Below are 19038 nucleotides of genomic sequence, written 5' to 3'. Positions count from 1 at the left end.
TCATATGGTATGAACATATCCTTTTTTTCATTTTTTGGAGGGGACAGAGTTTCGCTCTTCTGGCCAAGCTGGAGTGCAGTGGTGCAGTCTTGACTCACTGCAACCTCCACCTCCCCGGTTCAAGTGATTCTCCTGCCTCAGCCTCTCGAGTAGCTGGGATTACAGGAATGTGCCACCACACTCAGCTAATTATTTTGTATTTTTAGTAGAGACAGGGTGTCACCATGTTGGTCAGGGTGGTCTCAAACTCCTGACCTCAGGTGACCCATCCACCTCGGCCTCCCAAAGTACTGGGATTATAGGCATATGCCACTGCGCCTGGTCTTGAACATATCTTAATGTACAATTTAAAATACATCTTTCCAAATTTATTATTATTTTCTTGGACAGTGGAGTTCTTTAGGATCAAAGAGCTGTTGTTTGTACATTAGCACATGGGAATTTGTGCCGCTCTAGCTAACTTTCTGCCTCTGAGAATTTGTGCTTCTACCTGCTGTGACTATGGTTACCCAATTTCCTAAGCAAAGGAGAGATGAAAACCTTAGGAATTTTTCTGAAGGACTAGATGCCATTAATATAATTTACCAAATTATTAAAGGTCTCAATTATTAATATCTAGTCTAAACTTTATAATATGGATCTTAGATAATATTTTTCCATTTGATTAAACATTTTACTAAACCTTTCTAATCTGTAGGAAAAATAACCTATTATACATCATCTTTTTGTAATTAAGACATGCAATTGTAGGAATTATATCTGTGTCCTAGATCAATCCTACTTTCCACTTTACTTTGCTGTTAAGTGAGGAAATCTGTGTAACAGATGTACATTAGCAGTCATTTTTTTCCCCCAAAGTTCTTGACTTTTTGGTAAAATATTTGAGAATAGTTGTATTGGAATGTTTGTACAATGTTAAGTCTCTTATCACATTTGCATGTGTTTTACAGATGTCTTGGTTATCTTTTGGGGGTTTAGTCACAAATTTTTTTTTTTGCTTAGTTATGATAACATTACTATAAATGTACAGTATGTCAGTTAGCTTCAGAAGTTGAGGGTAGTACTTAGAGTTAGTAATTAGGACTGACATACATTTAATGGAACAGTTTAGTTGTTGGGATTCACTGAGCAGTGTTTTTCAGAATTCATCCCAACTCTTGGCTGAAAGGAGTTTTGCCACTTGCAGTGTTCAATAGCACATACAAGGAAGAGCCAAGTTTGGAATAAAAAAAAATTTAAAAACTGATACATAGCCTTAGAATATCAGTTTGTAATATTCAGAAAAAGGTAAAAAATATTTTATGTGGTATGTTAGTAGAGTTATAGTGAAAGGAAAAGTAGTACTTAACCATAGCACTATGTCAAAGTTATCGCAGAGATAAATACAGTAGGTGTAGGTGATTCTTTTACATTTTTCTTTCATTTGATTTTGTAAATGAAACAATTTAGAGTGCATTAGATGAGCTTGTTATTTACATGAGATCTGAGAAGTCTGTTCATTATAGTAGCAGCAAACCACTCTTATAGAATGGCCGTTTAGATGTGGATTTTATACGTAAGTGGATTTTATAGATGAACTGAGGGACTGGTTTTGCTTCCTCTTTCTGTTAACTGAAGTTGACAGAAAAAGGTATAGGAATGGAGATTAGCAGAATTTACGTTCTAGTTCTGGGTCTGCTGTTGGATATGATGTTTATGCCTTAATCTTCATGCCTCAGTTTCATCATTGTCGAATAGATGATAGTACTCTTTGTATCAAAAATTACTGTTTTGAGGTTTAGATAACACTGCAGATGTAGAAGTACATTTTTTTAATTAAAATCTTTGAAAAAATTTCAAAGTCTTACAAAATAGGTTTTAATTTATTTTCAGCAGTCTTTAATTCTCTGTTTATACATCTGTACCTGGTGGGAAATATAGGATTAATATCTTTGAAATTCATTCTTGTTCATTTTCTGTCCAGCCTTGACATTTTCAGTTTGTAACTAATCAGTTTTTCTTCTTTTCTTACTGATTCATTCCTTGTGAAGTCTCAAAGTCAACTGAAAGTACACTTTATCCTGATTTTAGTTTGCCTAATGTCTGTCATCACATTTTCATGCCTTTGAAAATTATACTAGGTCCATTTGCCAGCACTGTGTTTTTTAATTTTACTGGAGAAAATAGGCACTTTATTGAATTGGTGCAACTAAAGGCCTCCCTTCCCCTCCCTCCTCCCCTTCTCTCCCCCCTTGCTTCCCCTCCCCTCCTCCATTCCTGGCCTTGATGTCACTTTTCTAAGAAAACTTTTAGGAAACCAAGGTCACAAAGATTTTTCTCCCAGCTTTTCTTCTACAAATTTTGTAGTTTTAGTTTTTACATTTAGCTCTGTGTTCCATTTTGAGTTAATTTTTATACATAGTTTGAGGTATTAGTTGAGGCTCATAGTTTTTTGCATATGGATATCCAGTTGTTTCAGCGCCATGTGTTCAAATGATGATCCTGTTTTTGTTGAATTACTTTTGCAACTTTGTGGATAATCAATTGATCATATATATGTGTGTCTATTTGTAGATTGTCTTATCTTCGTATTTTCCAGTATGTTAATCCTTTTGTCAACATCTCACTGTTGATTATTGAAGCTTTATATGAAATTTTGGTGTTAGATAGTGTGAATCCTTCAACTTCGTTTTTCTTTTTCAAAATTGTCTTGGCAATTCTAGTTCCTTTGCCTTTTGTTATAAATTTTAGAATCAGCTTGTCATTTTTTATAAAAAGATTACTGGGGATTTGAATGGAATTGCATTGAATCTATAGATGGGGAGAACTGAAACCTTAACCAGATAAAGTCTTCCAATCCATGAATACAACATATCTCTCCATTTGCTTAAGTAGTTTTTAATTTCTTTAATCTGTAATTTATAGTTTTCAGCATAGTGTTTGGCTTTTCGGTGCTATTATAAAATGTACTGTTTTGTCCGTTGGTTTTACAGTCAACAACCTTATTTGAAGGTTTAAAGACACCTTGTTTAATATATCTTATTAAATCATTAACATTGAACTTACACAACCAACAGTGCTATAACTCATGCCTAAATGAAGCTTATCTAAAATACATATTTTCTCCATAAGACATGTCACAGCTTTCCCATGCTTAGGTAGACTAGGTAGCACTTGAGCACTGTGGCAGGGGGCCATTTTAAACATCAAAATTGCCAGGGGAAAAAAAAGCACAAAAACGTGGCACTAAGTAGAGCACTAAAAGGAGACTTGTTTATTATAGGAAACCTGAACCAAAAAGGCACATTATCACTTTGTTTGACCTCAGCTGGGTATGCATGTTCGGTTGACTCAAATTTTTCACTGCTCTGCACATGTTCATGAATGACCATGGGAGTGCAGCAAATACTCATTTTGGGATTACAAATAAATTTTACTGAATAGGCAAATAAGGAATCTGTAAATGAAGATCAACTATATAAAAGTAAAAATGACTTTTGTGCTATATATTGGCCTTGTATCCTAGATCAGGTGATATGGCTTTTTTTGAACTTTGCGCGGTGGCAGTTTCGTAGCTAATGAGATTTATCCGAGGCATGATTATTGCTAATTGAAAACCTTTCTCAGGTGACAATAGCTTTTTTGTAGATTCTTTGGCATTTTCATCATCAACATTTATGTCATCAGCAAATAGTGGTACATTTATTATTCCTTTTTTCTCTCTTCCATGTTTTTCTCCTTTTAAAATTGTAATAAAAAGCACATCAAATAAATTTACCCACTGGTCTGAGTGCAGTAGTGTTTACAAGTAATTGATCACAACCAATTATAGATTTCTTTGTTCCTTCCCCATTTCCACTGCTTTACTTGAGTTGCCTTAAAAAAATTACCCTCTTAACAGATTTTAAGTACACATTATGACATTGTTAATTATTTGCATATACAACAACAGTTATCTAGAACTTTTTCACCTTGCATTACTGAAACTACCCATTTAGTGACAGCATCCCATTTCTCCCTCCTCACAACACTTGACAACCACCATTCTACTTGCCGTTTCTGTGTGCTTGGTTATTTTAGGTACCTCATATGAGTGGAATCATGCAGTATTTTTCCTTTTGTGATTGGCTTATTTTACTTAGCATAATGTCCTCAAGGTTAATTTGTGTTGTGGCATATGATAGGATTTTTTGAAAAAAAATAATACTGAATATATGTTTTCTGTATCCATCTATCAGTGGTTGTTTCTGTATTCTTCATATGAGCAGTGCTGCAATGAACGTGGATTATGCAGCTATCTCTTCAAGATCTTGTTTTCAGTTCATTTGGAAACACACCTAGAAGTGGGATCCTATGGTAGTTCTAGTTTTAATTTTTTGAGGTTCTATACTGTTTTCCATGGTAGCTTTACCATTTTACACTTGTACTAACAGTGCACAGGGGTTCCAGTTTTCCCTCATTCTTTCCAATACTTGTTATTTTCTGTGTTTTTGGCGTTGGCAATTCTAACAGGTGTGAGGGTGAGATCTCATTGTGGTTTTGATTTGTATTTCTTTTATGATTAGTGATGTTGAGCATCCTTTCATATGCTTGTTGACCATTGTATATCTTTTTTTTTTTTTTTTTTTTTTTTGAGATAGGGTCTTTCTCTGTCGCCCAGGCTGAAGTGCAGTCGCACACTTATGGCTCATTGCAGCCTTGACCTCAAGCAGTCCTCTCACCTCAGCCTCCTGAGTAGTTGGGACTACAGGTATGTACCACCATGCCTGGCTAATTTTTGTATTTTTTGTAGAGCTGGGGTTTCGCCTTGTTGCCCAGGCCGGTCTTGAACTCTTGGGCTCAAGTGATCCACCTGCCTCCGCCTCCCAAAGTGCTGGGTTTACAAGTGTGAGCCGCTGTTACTGGCTCATTTGTATGTCTTTGGAGAAATGTCTATTCAAGGTCTTTGCCTATTTTCAGATTGGATTATTTTTTTGTTGTTAATTATCAAGTTAAAAAATTCTTTACATATTCTGGGTAATAACCCCTTGTCTGATATGTGGTTTGCAAATATTTTCTCCCATTCCGTAGATTGTCTTTTCACTCTGTTGATTGTATCCTTTGGTGCACAAAAGTTTTTCAGTTTGATGTAGTCCCGTTTGTCTACTTTTGCCTTTGTTACCTGTACTTTTGGTGTCATTTCCAAGAAATCATTGCTCATTTCAATGTCATAAAGCTTTTTCCCTATGTTTTACTCTAGGAGTTTTGTAGTTTCTGGTGCTACCTTTAGACCTGTAATCCGTTTTGAGTTAATTTTTGTATATGGTGTGAGATAAGGTCCATCTGTAATCTTTTGCATGGGCATGTTCAATTTTCTCAACACTATTTGCTGAAGAGAGTATTGTTTTCCCATTGTGGAGTATTGGCACCATTGTCAAAGATTATTTGATCAGGTCCCTCCTGGACTCAAGTGATCCTCCCACCTCAGCCTCCCAGGTAGCTGGGACCACCGGAAGGAGACACCACGCCTAGCTGATTTTTGTATTTTTTGTAGAGATGGGATTTTGCTATGTTGCCTAAGCTGGTCTTGAACTCCAGAGCTCAAGTGATCTGCCTGCCTCAGCCTCCCAAGTGTTGTGATTATAGGCATGAGCCACTATTCCTGGCTCCCACGTTTTTGTTATCTTGAATTTTAGATCCAGCTTGTTAGGTCTTCGTTACTTTTCTTTATCCTTAATGTTTATATTTTGCCATATTGCTGTGTATAAGTGTAGATTAAAAAAGCTGATTAGAAGTATAGAGTTTATTCAACCTAGAAAATAATATCTTGGAAAAATTTCAACCATTATAAAAAAAATTTTTTTTCACCTCTTTTTTTTCTTCTGAATTGCAATTACTTCACTGTTGGAACCTGTCTTTCCTGCTTCTTAATTCTTTTTTCCTCTTTCTGTGGTATCTTAATCTTTATACTGTGTTCTAAGTAACTTCTAATGCATAAGTTATCTATTCATTTGTTGTTAGCCAGGTGTTGGTCCCATCTACTGATTTTAATTTCAGAGACTGTTTTCTATTTACAAGATTTGCAGTACATTATTTTCGTAAATGCCTGGGATCATTTAATTATCTTCTATTCTTCTTTTAGGATGTTAGTCCCACTGAAGTATATTTAGTATGCTCAAAGACATTTAAAATTAAGATTCTTCATTTTAAAAACTGTCTTCAGGTATAAATTCTATTTGGTATGTCTGCTGATGGTAGTAATTTTCCTAAAGTATAATTTTGGTTTGCGGGCTCATGTTGGATAGTTTTGCCCCTTTGTGTAGCTTTGGAGTTTACTCTCTGGCCGACATTGACATAGCTCTAGGTCAGCTGTTTTATTAGGAATTTGGGTTTTTACTTATATGTTTTATGCAGGCCCAGTGTTTATTCTCAGGGTAGTTCTGTTCCTGCCACATGCAGGTGTTGGGTGGAACTTTTTTTGGCCCAGTTCCAGCAAGAAGTCTGTTTCTGGTCTTCTGTCCCATGCATGGCATGCTGGACTTCTAGAGCTTTGAAGCTTTAGCTACACTGTTCTTAGCTAAATGCCCTTTTCCTGGGGGCTGCATGGCTTTAGTGCCTACTTAACCACTCTAAATTTCTCATCTGTTTCTGACCCACGAAGATCTTACTCTTGTTATTGAGTATAGCTAAATAATTTAAGTTTTATCAAGTTTCTTGTATATCCTTCTAGAGGCACTTTATGTAAGTCATAATATGTGTATTTTCCTGTTTTGTATACAAAAGTTAGCATACTGTATGTCCTATTATATTAGTTTGTTCTTGCAGTGCTGTAAAGAAATACCGGAGACTGGGTAATTTATAAAGAAAAGAGGTTTAATTGGCTCATAGTTCTGTAGGCTGTACAGGAAGCATGGCTGGGGAGGCCTCAGGAAACTTAAAATTGTGGCAAAGGTGAAGGAGAAGCAGGCGCGTCTTATGTGGCCAGAGCAGGGGGGTGGCAGAGACAGAGGGGGAAGATGTCACACACTTTTTTTTAATCAGGCATTTATAAACAAGAAAGCATACATTAATTACATAAAAATCATTTTCGAATAACAGAGTAAGCATCGTATTGTCATTAGCAACAACATAGGACATAGCAGGGGATGCAGGGCTCTGGGTGTGATTTTAAAGGTAGAGGTGGGTTTTTTTCCCTGATCGAAAAAGAAAGTTATTTGTTACTCCTAACTTAAAGCAAGAACAAATGTCTCCCTGGACCCTGATGGGCTGTGGGGGGGTCACGTAGGAGTGAGGCGGGCTGGCCTGGGCTGGAGCTCTACACCCTCTGGGAGGAGGATGTCACATGGAAAACTGGCATAGAGGTTTCTTCTCTGTGCCACACACTTTTAAAACAACCAGCTCTCAGGCTCACTTTTTATCATGAGAGCAACACCAAGGGAAAATCTACCCCCATAATTCAATCACCTCCTGCCAGGTCCCACCTCCAACGTTGGGGATTTGGGCTATATTTTGCTTTTCTTAATAAGATACGGAATTTTTTTTTTTTTTTTTTTTTTGAGACAGGGTCTTGCCCTGTCACCCAGGTGGAGTGCAGTGATGCAATCATAGCTCACTGCAGCTTTGACCTCTGGGCTCAGGCAGTCCTCCCACCTACCAGTCTCCCTTGTAGCTGGGATTACAGGCATGCACCACCATGCTCAGCTAACTTAAAAAAATTTTTTAAAGATGGGATTTTGCTTTGTTGCCCAGGCTGGTCTTGAACTCCTGGGTTCAAGTAATCCTCCCACCTTGGTCTCCCAGAGTTCTGGGTTTACAGGCATGAGCTACCATGCCCAGCCAAGATAGGAAGTATTTCCATTTGCTAAATCAGAGAGCTGGCATAGAGATTTGGTTTCTTCATTAAGGAGACCTGCTGATTTGACCTACATAGCTTATCTTCGTCACAACAGGTAAAGACTTTTCCTACTTTTGATTTTTTATATTGTTTTTTACATATAGTTTAAAAAATGTTTATACTCTCAGTCATTTTCTCTTTTACTTTTTTTTTTTTGAGACGGAGTCTGGCTCTGTCGTCCAGGCTGGAGTGCAGTGGTGTGGTGTCAGCTGACTGTAACCTCACCTCCTGGGTTCAAGTGATTCTGCTGCCTCGGCCTCCCAAGTAGCTGGGATTACAGTCTCACATCACAACACTCAGCTAATTTTTGTATTTTTAGTAGAGGCGGGGTTTCACTGTGTTGGCCAGGCTGGCCTTGAACTCCTGACCTCGTGATCTACCCACCTTGGTCTCCCAAAGCGCCAGGATTATAAGCGTGAGCCACTGCACCTGGCCACCAGTCATTTTCTTTAATATAAAGATTCATCTGTTCTGTAATTGACCTTAACTTCCCCATGTCCTTTAAATGTTAACCACCCATTAAATTAAATTAATAATGTACCCACTGTTTATAGGTTCCTGAGAACTATACGCTTCCATGTCTTCTTTTGTGGGATATTTAAAAAATATTAATGGTAGCAAGCATTTACATACATTTACTTTGTGCTAGAACAGAAGTATAGAACAAAAGAGGAGAAATTGTTTAGAGGCGTGTAAGGAGTCCATGTCACTGAGAAATATGAAAAGATGTTCAACTGGTAGCATTAGAATCAGCAATAAACTGGCGTTTTAGTTCCTTCCATTTCTGAGGCATGTGCTGCATTTCTTTCAGCTGTTTTTGGGGATGCAATGTAGAATAGTTTTGTTACAATGGTAGCTTAAGGTGAGCTATATTAGCATTTTCAGGGTTTAAACTCCTAAAGTCTCATGTAGGCATATTGTTTGAGAATCTACAAAAAAGTCTCATTTCACTAATTTCAGAGCAGTATAGGACTTATCCAATCTAGGAATTGGTCATTCAGTCTAAAATAGTGGCTGGGAGTGCTGTGGCTCACGCCTGTAATCCCATAATCCCAGTACTTTGGGAGGCTGAGGTGGGCGGATCACTTGAGGTCAGGGGTTTGAGACCAGCTTGGTCTCAAACTTACACTCAATAAGTAGTTTTTGAGTGGCTGTTTTTTTGCCAGGTGCTGTAGTAGGCACTATAAGTCTAATAATAGTATACATTTACTGAGTTCTTGCTATGAACCAGGTGCTGCTTTTTCCATATTAATCTAATCTTCATAACAAGCCTGTGAGGAAAATCCTGTTATTCTTGTTTTACAAATGAGACAAGTAGGATATTGTGAAGTTGAGTAACTTGTTTAGAGACACAGAGTTTATAAATAAGAGTTTATAAGCCTAGCACCAGAGATGTACTCTTAACATCAAATACTATATCACATCTCCTATCTTTTTTTAATTTTCACAGTAAACCTATGAGGTAAGTATATAGAAAAGGAAACAGGCTTAGAGAAAGCGCGTGACTTTCTCATGGTCACTTGTTTCTGATCCCCACAAACCATACCATCAAACTCTTGCACTTAAGAAAATAGTCCAGTCTTTCTACAACTTCATCTTACAATTCTTACTGCTTCTTGTCTTATCTCCCAGGGCTATTTCTGAGCCAGTGAAGGTTTCAAGTAACCCACGGAACAACCAGTTCCAAATTCTGTCTTCAAACCCTGTGCTGCTATTCCAAGTGGTAAGTTTTCTTATGGGCATATTAAAACTTTAATATATTTGACTTCATAAATATCCTCATCTGTAGAAGGAACAAATTATACTTTTGTGAACACAAGGATGATTAGGCTTTAGTGTTTTGCTACTGCTTTATCATACTGAGAAAATCAGAAGTATTAATATATTTGTCTGGCATGACTTTTGAAAATATTTAGCTCAACACGTAAGATGCTTTATATCTGTCAGCTCAGTGTCTGCTGTTATTTGTTATAATTTTATCTTTAGACCACACATTCAAGTACTAAATGGACAAACACAGTGGTATGTTTTAATAGAGTTATATTAGAGCTATTATACATACACAAAGAACATTAGTAAATATTGTTTCTTAACTAAATTTTAAATGATTAGAATCTGTTTATTAGATCAATTATAATATACTATAGTCTTCGTTTCTCCATGGTTTTGCTTTCTGTGGTTTCAGGTATCTGCAGTCAATCAAGGTCTGAAAATATTTAGTGGAAAATTCCAGAAATAATTCATAAGTTTTAAATTTTGTACTGTTCCGAATAGTGTGATGAAATAATACCCTAGACTTGAATCATCCCTTTGTCCAGTGTATCTGTGCTGTTTACGCTACCCACCCCTTAGTCACTTAGTAGCTGGTTGGTTATCAGATTTAAAAAAATAGTATATATTAAGTTTGGTAATATTTAGAGTTTCAGACATCCACTGGGGGTACTGGAGCATAGTCTCCACAGATAAGGGAGGCTACTGTAACTACTGTTTACTGAATATCCTTTCTAGGTCTGACATTGTGCATTACAAATATAATTCATGTGATCCTGATAACAATTCTGTAAGATAGATGGTGGTATTGACATTTTATAGATGAAAAAACTGGTTACAGAAGTTGAGAATTTTATGTTAGGTTACATAGCTTGTAACTTGACAGAGCCAGCTTTCAAACCTAGGTATAAGCTGTCTCAAACATTTTGATTTTCTCATTATAACATCTGACTGTGTGTAGTGTTTGAATTTTGACCATGTAAAAACTAAAGATTTTTAAGATGCTCAAGAGTGAAAAATCTAAAGGGTGTGCCTGTCTGTGTATTTTAGAGAATTACAGAAGCTGTATTCAAATGTACTGAATTATCATAATTTTTTTGTTTTTTGTTTTCAGGTAGTAGATGCATATTATTTCTTTTATTTAAAAGAAATGAGTGTGACTAGTATTGTATTAAGAGCTGAAACCTGGCTTTTAGCTACATGGCATATTAAAGTACCTCCGATGTGGCTGGAAGCTTGTATTAACTGGATCCAAGAAGAAAATAATAATGTTAACTTGAGTCAGGCCCAAATGAATAAACAAGTGTTTGAGCAGTGGCTCCTTACTGATCTGAGGGATTTGGAGCATCCTCTTTTACCTGATGGCATTTTAGAAATTCAAAAAGGAGAACTAAATGGATTTTATGCTCTGCAGATTAATTCCTTGGTTGATGTAAGTCAGCCTGCATATTCCCAGATACAGAAGTTGAGAGGAAAGAATACAACAAATGATCTAGTTACAGCTGAAACACAAGTAACCCTAAAACCTTGGGAAGTAAAGCCTTCACGAATGTTGATGCTACAGCTAACTGATGGAATTGTACAAATACAGGGAATGGAATATCAGTCTATTCCAGCTCTTCATAGTGATCTTCCTCCGGGTACAAAAATTTTGATTTATGGAAATGTATCTTTCCGTCTTGGTGTTCTCTTATTGAAACCAGAAAATGTAAAAGTGTTAGGAGGTGAAGTAGATGCTCTTTTAGGAGAATATGCCCAAGATAAAGTACTTGCAAGATTAATAGGGGAACCTGATCCTATAGTTTCAGTCATACCAAACAATTCTAACCAAAATATTTCCAGAGTTACAGATGTTCTAGATTCTGCATTAGGTCCTTCTGATGAAGAACTCTTGGCAAGTCTTGATGAAAATGATGAGCTTGCAGCAAATAATGACACTTCCTCAGAAAGATGTTTCACCACAGGTAGTTCCTCAAATACCATTCCCAGAAGACAGTCAAGTTTTGAGCCAGAATCTGTTATGTCTCCAAGACCAAAAGAGGATCCATCAAACCTATCTATGCCTTTCGTGGATGGGGAATTAGATGACTTTTCATTGGAGGAGGCCTTGCTTTTAGAAGAAACTGTCCAGAAAGAACAGATGGAAACTAAAGAATTGCAGCCACTGACTTTTAACAGAAATGCCAGTCAAAGTTTAGAGACATTTTCACATAATCCTAATACTATGAATAATTTTTCTTTGAGTTGCAAAAATGGAAACAATAATTGGAGTGAAAAAAAGGTATCTGAACAACTGACTAATGAAGACAAATCTTTTGGTTGTCCATCTGCTAGAGACCAAAACAGGAGTATTTTTTCAGTTCATCGTAATGTACCCTTGGCCCATGATTTTACAAATGAAGATGCGAACTTAGAGACAGATAATAAAATAAAACAAACCAGCAGTTCAGATGGACATTTCTTAAATAATAAAATATTAAATAGAGAGGTGGTCAACTGTGTACCAAAAAGGAGCTCACAAATTTCTAATGCAAATGATCACAATTTACAGACTTGTTCTTTAAGATCATCAGAGAATAGGACTAATCTTCCTGTTGCCATGGATTTGTATTCTCCACCCTTTATCTACTTGTCTATTCTAATGGCCAGCAAACCAAAGGAAATTACAACAGTGAAAGTGAAAGCGTTTATTGTGACTTTAACTGGAAATCTCTCAAGTTCTGGTGGCATTTGGAGTATAACTGCAAAGGTGTCTGATGGTACTGCATATCTAGATGTAGACTTTGTGGATGAAATACTTACTAGTTTGATAGGGTTCTCAGTACCAGAAATGAAACAGTTAAAAAAGGATCCTCTTCAATACCAAAAGTTCCTGGAAGGTTTGCAGAAATGTCAGAGAGATCTAATAGATTTATGCTGTCTAATGACTATTTCATTTAATCCTTCCTTGTCTAAAGCAATGGTACTGGCATTACAAAATGTTAATATGGAACACCTTGAGAATCTAAAGAAGCGGTTGAATAAATAATTTTAAATAGTATTAGGAACAATTAAAAACAACAAGGAAATATTTAGAATTTGTTCACAATTTTACATGTGAAACTTTATGTAAAAGGAAAAATGAAATTTCATAGCTTATTTCAGTTTAATTTTAAAGTGTTTAATCATGCTTCTTATATGTGGAGCTATGGAGCTTTTTAAAATAAGTTAATCTTTTTTTTTAATTTTTTAATTTTGTAGTCAGGGTCTTGCTCTGTTGCCCAGGCTGGAGTGCAGTGGCATGATTATAGGTTATTGCATCGACCTCCTGAGCTCAAGCAATCCTGCCTCAGCCTCTTGAGTTGCTGGGACTATTGACATGTACCACCATGCCCAGCTAATTTATGATTATTATTATTTTGTAGAGACAGAGCTTTGCTATGTTGCCCAGGTTGGTCCCAAGCTCCTGGTCTCTCAATCCTGTCTTGGCCTCCAAAGATTAATTTTTTAAAAAAGTAACTGTTAGATGAAGGAATATGATGACCCACTATTGTTGAGAAATTTGTTTTCCACTTGGCATGTCACATAAAATGATGGCTAAAGTATTGTACTGGTGTTCAGTGGTGAGTCATATTGTTGAAAGTTAATATTTATAAATAGGAATTTTACTTCTAATATATTGAGCACTGTCTGTGGCCATAACCACCGTGAACATACCTGAGCTTGTCATAATATGTTGAGTACTCGCAAAAGATTTGTTTATATTGCTAATCTTAGGGGAAAAAAATTCAGTAGATTAGAACATCAGGCTTTCAGACACAAATTGATTTACTGGTTTTTATTTTGCTGATTATAATATTTGGTATATTTGAGGTAATCCAGTTAACTAGATATTGTTTCATAGATAGATTATATTGAATCATTTAAAGCCTTATTTTCAAGGATAGTTTATTTTAAATGGTATATTGAAAATGTCATTATCGAGATCCAGTAGGTAGGACATTTGTTGGATTAAAGTAAGGCATTTTTCTATGTCTTTGGCTGTCATGGTTCCGTTTCTAAATTAGCTGTACATAAAATTTTCCTTTAGTTTTAAGTGCTAATTTTTTCTAAAAAGGGAGACTGTTTACCATTCTTCCACTGCACTGTTACAAAGTTGTATTTGAAAGCTAATGTTATTTTTATTAATCGTTTGTTTTAAAGTGCTTTGAATCTTAAAACATTAAATATTTAACAAAATAAAGACATTGGCGTTTTATTGAAAATAATGTAACAGGAAATATCAGGAGGTAAGATAAATACACATATGAAAATGTGATAATAGAAGAGAAAGATTTAAAAAATATTTTCATTGTTGTATCAGGGTTCAAAGCACCAGAACACAGATATTGCTGATATATACTCTAGTAATGATCATGCCTATATACTTGCATAGCTTTTTAATAAGTAATCTGAATGGGATAGCATTATCTTTCATTAAATGTTTTCCTCCGATACTCATATCTCTGAATGAGGCTTGAAAATTGGCATTAGAACTTCTCTTCATATTGTCATTAAAGATTGACTATCATACTTTTTATCAACGTATGCTACTATATTGGTTCTTGGTGCTTTAATTCTGTTTCTAGTCTTCTTTGGCATGGATTATTGCAGTGGTTTACTAATTGATCTTTATCTTATTTTGCCCTCAAACCATTGTCTGTAATGTTACCAGAGTGAACTTTCTAAAATAAATTTCATCTTGTTTTTTCTTCATTAACATTTAATACCAACCTCCTCCCACCCCATTACTTACAGGGTGAAGTCCAAACTCCTCATTGAGTATGTATGGTTTTTTGTGATCTGGCCCCTGACTTCTTTGTTAGCCTTATCTTGCCTTATTGCTCTTTGCTCCTAAGTTTTTTTTTTGGGTACCAAATTATTTGTAGTGCAGTAAACATGTAGAAGAATATACCTCTTACTTTCACACTCATGCTTATAGTGCCTGTACTGCATGATCCCCCTACCTTCCAAAATAATTTCCTATTCAATTTAAGCTTTAGGTGCCTGTTACAGTGTTTCATGAATTCCTCTGCCCAGTTGCATGCTCTCCTATACATTGTACAGAATAATATTATATGCATTTTATTGTGCTTGTTTCTCTGTTATTCTACTGCTACATTTTTGGCAGGAAAAGTCTTATGGGTCTGTCCTGTGTGCGTGGTAGGGGGCAGCATCTTTGGCCTCTACCCACTGGATGTGAGCAGCATCCTTCCAGTTGTGACAACCAAAAATCTCTCTAGACATTGCCAGTTATTCCCTGGAGCTAGAGATGCCCCCAGTTGAGAGCCATTGTTCTCTTGGAATATAAGCTGCTTGAGGGTATGGTTGAGGTGTTTACCTTATAGTTCCAGTAAGTATTTTGTCAAATATGATCATCTTCTGTTGCTTAATATCTTTTGTGATTTCCTGTCATCCATTCCAATAGCATGGTACTTAAAGCCCTGACACCTATGCATACACAGCATCTCAAAGAGCTGCCTTCGTTAGTGAAAGAATAGATTAGAAAAATCTGCCCTAAAGTAAGGAGTGACTGTGAGAAAACTTGAATGACTTGGCTTAGATTCTGGTTGGTTGGGGGAAAAAGTGTTCTTTTCCCGGAGAATTTGTAGCCCTATGTCTATGCTTATATGGGGCTAAGCAGACACTGAAGTTACCTGAATAATAATCTCCAGACTGAGAATTTAACACAGAAAAGAATGATGCTAAGAGTTCCTGGCAGTAGCAAATGGGAAGAAAAAAATGAGCGTAATCAGATGAACTTTCTCTTTTGAGAGTGACTCTGCTTTCAGAGTACAATTGTCCTTTGTTATCCATGGGGGATTGGTTTCAGAATCTTCCATGATACCAACATCCAAATGCTCAAGTTTCTGATATAAAATGGCACCAGTATTTGCATATAACCTATGCACATACTCTCATATACTTTAAATAATTTCTAGGTTACTTATAATTCGTTTTTTGTTTTGAGACAGGGTCTTCCTCTGTTGCCCTGGCTAGTATGCAGTGACATAATCACTGCTTACTGCAGCCTTGACCTGCTGGGCTGAAGTGATCCTCTTGCATCAGCCTGCCAGTAGCTGGGACTGAGTAGCTCGAATATTCAAAGTTGCTTTTATAATACTCAGTGTAGCCACTCTAAAAGATTTTTAGGAGTGTATTGCCAGCAAGCTAATGGGACAAAAATGGAATCATATGGAACAAATTGCATTCAACCCAAAGGAAGGCAGGAAAGAGGAAATAACGAAGAAAGAGTGGCATACGGGGAAAAGCAACTGGTGAGGTGGTAAGTTTAAATTCAAATGTATTAGAAATTGCATTAAATGTAAATAGGCTAAATGCTGTAATAAAAAAGAAACAAGATAATACAACCAAATTATAAGATGCAGAAAACGCAAAGATACAGAAAGATTGAAAGGGAAAAGTTATGAAAAGACGTCTAAACACTAACCAAAAGAAAGCTGCTGTGGCTATAGTAATATCAAACAGTAGAATTTCAGTCAAAAGACTTACTAATAGTAAAGAGAAACAGTTGCTAATGATAAAAGAGCTAATTCACAAGGAAGGTTTAGCAATTCTAGACTTAAACAGAATTCAATAATAGCTTATAAATTTATCAGAGAATTACAAGAAGAAATAGAAAATCTGCAGCCATAAAGGAAGATTACACACTCAATCAAAAAATGTGGGTCGAGCATGGTGGCTCATGCCTGTAATCCCAGCACTTTGGGAAGTTGAGGCAGGCAAATCACATGGTCAAGAGATGGAGACCATCCTGGCCAACATGGTGAAACGCTTTCTTTACTAAAAATAGTAGAGACTATTAGTAGAGACTAAATAGTAGAGTCCCAGCTACTTGAGAGGCTGAGACAGGAGAGAGATACAGAAAATACAGTACAATTAAACTTGACCAAGTCAACTTTTTTTTTTAACATTTAACAACTATTTTATTTTTATGTTGTCAGTGCTTACAATATATATAACATGCAGATTAAATAAGTATTTGTGAAGGAAATTGTATGATATTTCCAAGTTCATGTCCTGATATTGATGAATTACCATATTCTATTTTTTAACCTCAAATTTATTTTAAATCACATAGAACATAGTATAGTAACTCACTTATACATAATTTGCTTTAATTCTTCGCCCTTTGTTTTCCTCAAGAGTTTCATATGACTCTTTCCCATTCACCCACGAAGTAGTTCCAGCTTCAAGTCATTCCCTGTAATCAAGTGCTAGTAAGCTGACAGCCAGCACTGATGCTTGTTTGCATTTGAGCATTGGAGCTGTTATTTCTAGAGGTACATGGTCTATTTCCAAGTCAACATTTATAGAAAACAACGTACACTTTTTTTTACTTTTTTTTTTTTTGAGATGGGGTCTCATTCTGTAGCCCAGGCCAGAGTACAATGATGCAATCTCAGCTCTTTGCAACCTCTGCAGCCCAGGTTCAAGCAATTCTCCCTCAGCTTCCCAAGTAGCAGGGATACAGGCACTTGCCACCATATCCAGCTAATTTTTGTGTTTTTAGTAGAGATGGGGTTTCACCATGTTGGTCAGGCTGGTCTCAAACTCCTGACCCCAGGTGATCCACCCGCCTCTGCTTCGCAATGTGCTGGAATTACAGGTGTGAGCTCCGGTGCCCAGCTTAGCTTGTTTATTGATGGTGTTTAGAAGACTGTTTTGACTGGGCATGGTGGCTCACACCTGTAATCCCAGCACTTTGGGAGGCCAAGGCGGCGGATGAACCACCACGCCTGGCCCTATAGTATACATTTTAATGTACATGTGGAACATTTTCAAAAACTCACCATCTGCTATACCATAATACAAGTCTGAATATGATTCAAAGGATTATATTGATATAGAGTATATTCTCTGATCATAAAGTAAGCTAGAAAAAAAATGGTTAGAAATGTTACATTTAATAGGTTGGTGCAAAAATAATTGTGGTTTCAGACTGAATTTTAAATCATCGTAACTAGGCTCAAACATGTTTATTGATCAAAATAGGAACCATTACAATCAACACATTTTTGCCAACGAGAAATAAGTTTGTGTATTCCTGTAGCATAAAAATCTCTGCTTCAGGGTTCAACAAAGTCTTGGAAATCATTTTCTGCATCCTGCTCGTTGTGGAAGAGTTTTCCCTGCAAAAAGTTGTCAGGATGCTTGAAGAAGTGGTAGTCAGTTGGCAGGAGGTCAGGTGAATGTGGCAGATGAGGTAAAACTTCATAGCCCAATTTTGGAAGCATTGGTTGCACAATGTGTGATTGGGCGTTGTCATGGAGAAGAACTGGGCCCTTGCTGTTGACCAATGCTGACTGCAGGCGTTGCAGTTTTCAGTGCATCTCTATGATTTGCTGAGCTACTTCTCAGATGGAAGGGTTTTGCTGGGGTTCAGAAACCTGTAGTGAATCAGACTGGCAGCAGACCACCTAACAGTGATCATGACCATTTTTTGGTGCAACTTTGGCTTTGGGAAGCACTTTGGAGCTGCTTCTTGATCCAACCACTGAGTTGGTCTTCACTGGTTGTTGTATAAAATCCACTTTTTGTGGCACTTCACAATCCGATCAAGAAATGATTTGTTGCTGTTGTGTAGAATAAGAGAAAACACTTCAAAATGACGATTTAAAAAAATTTTACTCAGCTTATGAGGCACCCACTTATCAAACTTTTTCACCTTCCCAATTTGCTTCAAATACCAAATGACTGTAGAATGGTCAACGCTGAGTTCTTCGGCAACTTCTCATGTAGTTATAAGAGAATTGGCTTCCATGATTGCTCTTGGTGGTTGTCAACTTCTGATGGCCAGCCACTATGCTCCTTATCTTTAAGGCTCTCATCTCCTTTGCAAAACTTCTTGAACCACCACTGCACTGTATGTTCATTAGCAGTTCCTGGGCCAAATGTGTTGTTGATGTTGCAAGTTGTCTCTGCTGCTTTACAACCCATTTTGAACTCCAATAAGAAAATTGCTTAAATTTGCTTTTTGTCTGACATCATTTCCATAGTCCAAAATAAACATAAACAGCAAGTAGTAAGTTATTAGCAAAAAAATAAAAAAATAAAAAAGCAAGAAATGCCCATTAAGATGGTATGTAACATAACCATACTTATTTAAGAATGTATTCCAGTATCAAATGGCAAATTCTAACAATGCAGAACCTCAGTTACTTTTGCACCACATACTTATAAACTATAAATCATACTCCAGAGGAACTTCAGGTTAAGGAAAAAAAAATATAAAATAATTATAATAAGAAAACATCAAAATTTGTGGAGTATCACTGAAGCTGTTCTTAGAGGGACCTTTGTATCTTAATTTATTAGAAAAGAATAAAGGGTAAACATCAGTAAGCTGAGCATTTATCCTAATAGTTACAAAAACT

General features: G+C 36.4%; 1 protein-coding gene and 1 non-coding gene across 5 annotated transcripts in view; both read left to right on the top strand.

The window, feature by feature from the left end:
- The window catches only part of RMI1 (RecQ mediated genome instability 1), a 193949-nt gene that overhangs the window by 3204 nt on the left and 171707 nt on the right, over positions 1–19038 (top strand). For 2 of the 4 annotated variants that reach the window (XM_032290811.1, XM_032290812.1), the window contains exons 2-3: positions 9485–9575; positions 10737–14180. In XM_032290811.1, coding sequence (XP_032146702.1) covers positions 10773–12650 — 1878 coding nt within the window. In that variant the 5' untranslated portion in view covers positions 9485–9575; positions 10737–10772 and the 3' untranslated portion in view covers positions 12651–14180. Of the gene's footprint in view, positions 1–9484; positions 9576–10736; positions 14181–19038 lie in introns of those variants that run through there. The other 2 variants (XR_004272601.1, XR_004272600.1) reach the window with 1 other exon arrangement.
- LOC116559922 lies at positions 3529–3675 on the top strand. Its single transcript, XR_004272692.1, has one exon. It is a non-coding gene; the product is annotated as a U4 spliceosomal RNA (small nuclear RNA).

This window comes from Sapajus apella, unplaced genomic scaffold (genome assembly GCF_009761245.1).
Source record: "Sapajus apella isolate SASKATOON/1434 unplaced genomic scaffold, GSC_monkey_1.0 scaffold24, whole genome shotgun sequence".
Taxonomy (NCBI): domain Eukaryota; kingdom Metazoa; phylum Chordata; class Mammalia; order Primates; family Cebidae; genus Sapajus; species Sapajus apella.
This window is presented reverse-complemented; position numbering and strand designations above follow the sequence as displayed.